At 40.0% G+C, this 5,019-nt stretch overlaps 1 protein-coding gene across 4 annotated transcripts in view; it reads left to right on the forward strand.

Annotated features, from left to right (window-relative positions):
• The window catches only part of LOC103394110 (low density lipoprotein receptor adapter protein 1-like), a 5,849-nt gene extending 1,234 nt beyond the window's left edge, over window positions 1-4,615 (forward strand). Inside the window, exons 2-9 of one of the 4 annotated variants that reach the window (XM_025065100.1) lie at window positions 813-955; window positions 1,410-1,522; window positions 1,615-1,729; window positions 2,579-2,651; window positions 2,724-2,798; window positions 3,047-3,174; window positions 3,262-3,296; window positions 3,481-4,005. In XM_025065100.1, coding sequence (XP_024920868.1) covers window positions 813-955; window positions 1,410-1,522; window positions 1,615-1,729; window positions 2,579-2,651; window positions 2,724-2,798; window positions 3,047-3,174; window positions 3,262-3,296; window positions 3,481-3,526 — 728 coding nt within the window. In that variant the 3' untranslated portion in view covers window positions 3,527-4,005. Of the gene's footprint in view, window positions 1-812; window positions 956-1,409; window positions 1,523-1,614; window positions 1,730-2,578; window positions 2,652-2,723; window positions 2,799-3,046; window positions 3,175-3,261; window positions 3,297-3,480; window positions 4,006-4,040 lie in introns of those variants that run through there. The other 3 variants (XM_025065099.1, XM_008331252.3, XM_017040990.2) reach the window with 3 other exon arrangements.
• The last annotated feature ends 404 nt before the right edge of the window (window positions 4,616-5,019 follow it).

Genomic DNA, 5,019 nt, shown 5'->3' on the forward strand with positions numbered 1-5,019 from the left:
TCGGCTGGAGCTTAAGATAATCTGTTATGTACAATAGAAATACGTGGTTACGAGAAAACACAGAACCAAGTGTCACTTTAGCAGTGTACACAGTGTACTCCAACGAAATGAATCTCAGATGCACTTACTTTTGCCATTTAAGGATCCTCAACAATTTTTCAAAGTGTCAGAGCATACGTCTGATTTGAAAATCAGAAAACACTGCACATCAATCAATTTGGACTTTTTTTTTTTGGAGCCTTCCAATCAAACGTTCCTCTGGCGTCTGAGTCTGTTTGTGTTGTGGAGTTGCAGCAGTGCAGCTGGTGGTTTCCACAGAGATGGAAAGAAGCTCTGCGTCTGCTGCAGACACACAAATCAGCACTGCCCCGACTGACCTTTGATCCGACGTAAACTCTCCACATTCTCTGGCTGAGCCGTGCCTGGTACCTGCACACTGGTACCACAGGCACATTCCATGATGTGTTTGTTGACAGTTAGACCAGGCTCACTGTAATTCTTTTATAATGACCCTCTGACCTTAACCCAGGGTCATCCTTTGGGGATTTGTTGTTAAGTTTTGTGTTTTAGCGCAATGATCACATTTTCAAAATAAAACATCTTTTAGACTTCCTGTTAGTATCAGAGTCTGAATGACCTGTTGTTTTGAAATGTGACTGGATTCTTTTGGAACATTACATTTTTGCACTGCTGCTTCTGCCGTTTTGTCCTGTAGATTGCAGTACTAGAAGTTCTAGAAAAAGCCAAAGTTGTTGTTTACATACAATTTGAATTAAAATGTTGTCTTTCTCTCTCTCTCTTCGTTTCTCTAGAACTTCCAGAGAATTGGTCTGACACACAGGAGACCATCATAGAGGGTATGACCTTTCACCTCCGTCACCTTGGCATGACACTGGTTGATCAGCCCAAGGGAGAGGAACTGTCGTCCGCTGCTGTGAAGAGGATTGTGGCAACAGTGAGAAAAGCCATCTTTTGTTTTCTGGTTACAGGGAATTGCGTTACCGGGTTTTCATTATCAGAGAAAACTGATAACGATTCCTACAGATACTGCAAAATTATGCTAATATCGGGTTGATAATATCAGTCGATCGATAATATTGGACATCCCTAATATGTTTGCTTGTCTCGGAAAGAAAAATTAAATTTCTTAAGCTAGTATGAACAAAAACAGTTACAAAAGTGTGTATAGTGTTTTATAGTAAACTTGGCATATTTACCTTATTACATACTGTACATCTTGTGATACATCATTATTACTAAGCTGTTAAAATAATACTTCCTTCCCTTTACTGTTTTTTTTATAAAGTTGGCATATTTACCTTATTACATATACAGTACCTTGTGATATATCATTGTTACTAAGCTGTTAAAAATAATACTTCCTTCCCTTTACTGTTGTCCTCTCAAAGTCTAAAGTCAGCGGGAAGAAGCCTCAGGAGGTGGCGCTCAAGATCTCCCCTCAGGGAATAATGCTGTATGACCGACCCAACAACAAACTCTTGGACAATGTGTCCATACACAGGTATCTGCAGGGCAGCACACATTTTGTGAGATTGAGAGTGCCAGGTGGGACTGAGTATTTTGTGTGTCTAACCTTTGACCTCTTGCTTGGAGAATATCCTACTGCACAGTGGACAAGCAGCATGCTAAAGTGTTTGCCTACATCGCTCAAAACAGCCTCAACGGGACCCTGGAGTGCCACGCCTATCTGTGCTCCAAGAGGAAAGTGGTGAGTTTTGTGTTTCACAGGCTCCGCTACAGGCTAGCTCAGAGGTGGACAAGCGTTTTGACTCGCAGGCCACGGTGGGTTACCAAAATTGGACGAGGGGCCGGGTCAGGAGCAGCTAGACAAAGATGAATCATATGTAAAAGTCATGCATAAAAGCGAAAATGTTAAAAATGCTTTTAGCTTTTTCTACTCCATCTATTGGTGACATGTGGGCATTTCAGGGAAAAGGCAAAAGTATTATGATAATATAAATTAATAATATAATTTGAACAAGTTTGGCGGGCCAGATTAGAAGGCCAAAGGTGCCACATCTGGCCCTCGGGCCTTAGTATATAAATTACTAGCAGAAAAATAGAAGAAGAAATAAAAATACAGATTGAAGAGAGCCATTTTTGAAATAACTTTGTCATAAAAATTCTATTAAACGTCAGTCCACAGTGCTGCAGAAATGCTTATTGATTTTGCAATAGCACAAAAAGGTAATTTTCTAAATAAGAGCAAACAGTCGACCCGAGAACTTACAAATTGTCAAATAGGACTTCAAGAATTAAATCGCATTGGTCATTGGTGGTGTATGCTGACGCCTAGTGGCATCTTTTGGTATTGACTGTAGAAGGCCCAGTTTATTTTAAACTTCTGTGATTAAAATAAAAATGGAATATTAATATAGTAATTTTAATAATTAAATTAAATCTAAAGATTATAAACAATCACTGTTATTTACCTTGACGTTAATTGGGAAGAACTTTCCATGTTTCTAATGCCTTGTGGTATAATTTCACGTTATATCCTCCTCCAGGCCCAGGCAGTGGCTCTTTTGGTCTATTTTCACATCATATCCTCCTCCAGGCCCAGGCAGTGGCTCTGACTGTCGCCCAGGCTTTCACTGTCGCTTTTGAACTCTGGCAGGTGGCCAAAGAAGGTAGCCATCTTGTTTTTAAATTGACACACGTGTATGTGCAACATACTTTATTTATTTTTTATTTTTTTGTAGCATCTCTTAGCCTGGAAAAGGGGAAATGTTCTCACTCAGAGAGGTCCAACAGTCTAGGAGGTCTACAGGCAGCTGGTAAACCTTAGAGTCATGATCACATAATCACAATGTAAACATAAAAAAAAGCACTAGTTTACTGTAGTTTTATTTAAATCAGTTCCCATTCAGCAGTTGTTCTCCTGACAGGTGTTAATGGTTAACGCCTCTCTCTGTCGTTAGCATCAACCGTAGACTGTCATTGATTTTACATTTAATGTTGATAAAATACCTGTAATGGCAAAAACTGCAATCGATTAATTGTCTTTCCCTGTGTTAACAACTAGATGCCACCACAGACAACCTACTGGAGTTGGAGGGGAGCGTGAGTGTTGGAGTTGAGTCCAGTAGTCACTTAGACAAGGATCAGGTGGACAACCAGAGACCTGCTGGGACCAGTACCAACCCAGAATGGGTAGGACTGTTTACCCACTGATTTTGGAGCTCTCTTCCTGTACCTAAACATTTGTTGATTTGTCGTTTTTTTTTTTTTTTCTTACAGGAATTAAAAGATAATTTGGACGAAGCTTTCTCCAGGTGAGACGGTTTTATTTGAACCTTTCCGGTTAAGATTCTACACTGATTTCTGTTGCTTCATAGCTGTAACAACCACTTTCGGATCGTTCAGTCTCCTCACATTGCCCAATGTTACAGTACCACTCAGTGGTGATTTGTGGTACTGCCTACATACCAATCCTCCATTATGTCTTTATGTCTCCAGCTGTGCTCTGGAAAGCTATGGTTCATTTCCAGGTAAAGTTTTGTAGCCACACGTAGTGTAGCAGTCTGTATTACTAACCTAACCATAACCTAGTGGTTCCCAAAATGGGGTTCGGGGGCCCAGAAATTCAACTTTGGTAAGTTAAAGCTGTAAATGTGTTAGCATGGGCGGGCTCAATTTAAAGGAGTACAAAAAAGGGGAGGGAATCACTGCCCTAACACTTACTCTCTTTTGGAGAAACTGACCAATCATACGACAAGAAGTTAAGTGGAAGTTAAAGAAAAGAATCATCATCAATTCACGGCACCATCATCCCTCCCTCCCTCCTTCTCTCCGTCTCTTTCTGTGTGTGTCTGATTGTTGTAGCCGTGCTAGTTTACAACCAGGCTTTGTTGTTGTTTCGTGAGTCGGCCACTGGGGTAAACGTGCAGTGTAATGTGGTGTAGTAAATGTACGATGCAAATGAGCAAATGGACAAAGACGTGTGTGTGTGTCTAATACTAACGATACCTGCACTGAAGTCCAAAAAAAAAATATCCTTTCCTCTTTTGTCACCCCAGACTGGCAGTGTCCCGTACTAACCCCCAGGTCCTGGACACTGGGTTGATGCCCCACGACTGCCTCCCTGCACCCAACTGGCACAGCACCAAAGGAGACTCAGGTCCCTTTCTCAGCCCATTTGGCAAGGACTTCCTCACCTTGTAGTCTGGTAGATGAAGATCAATGTGCTCCATGTCTCCCAAGAGCTGCAACGATAATGAACTGTATCCTTAAGGGAATATGTTCGGCCGTTCACAGTTTTTTGTTTTTGTGCCGCGTCCGCCGAACACCAAAGCAATAACTGCCCTTTCACGTTACTGTAAACACAGATGAGAGAGAAAGAAAGAGATTTCCAGGTCATTCTGTCGTCCTTTGAAATATTTCTGTGATTTTTGAATCAAAATAATTCCTTTTTTTTTTTTACTGGTCAAATTGTAATAGTTTGGACATTTTGGACTTTTTGGAAAACAACAGAATGATTAAATCACGATGTGTGGTTAATAAACCGACCTCAACAGCAGGACAATCAGCTGTGGTAGATCCTTTATGTTTACCTAAAAAATGTAATAATAAAATATATATATGTATATACGCACACACGCGTATATGTTTCATCACTTTAGCAGTAACACACATGTAGTCTTCTGTTGACTGTCCCAAAAAGTTGCCAAAGACTAAGAATAAAGACAACAAACGAGAGTGACGTGAGATTATTTTAATGGCCAGTAGGTGGCGCCAGAACTAAAACTTGGGAAACCATAGTAATCCAAAAGTGTGATTTTTATTGTTACAAATGATGTACATAATTACCTGAGTAGTAAATACTTAATAAAAAAAAGGTTAGCAAAAGTGCATTTAATAAACTAGTTTTCAAAATTGCTTAACGATAATGTCCGTTATGACTTAAATCTGTTAAACAAACCTGCTTGAAAAAGAATGGAAAATTCCCCACAACAAAGTAGGGGAAAACATATATTGACAAATAACACCCTTTGTTTT

Source organism: Cynoglossus semilaevis, chromosome 18 (assembly GCF_000523025.1).
Source record: "Cynoglossus semilaevis isolate Cse_v1.0 chromosome 18, Cse_v1.0, whole genome shotgun sequence".
Classification (NCBI taxonomy): Eukaryota; Metazoa; Chordata; class Actinopteri; order Pleuronectiformes; family Cynoglossidae; genus Cynoglossus; species Cynoglossus semilaevis.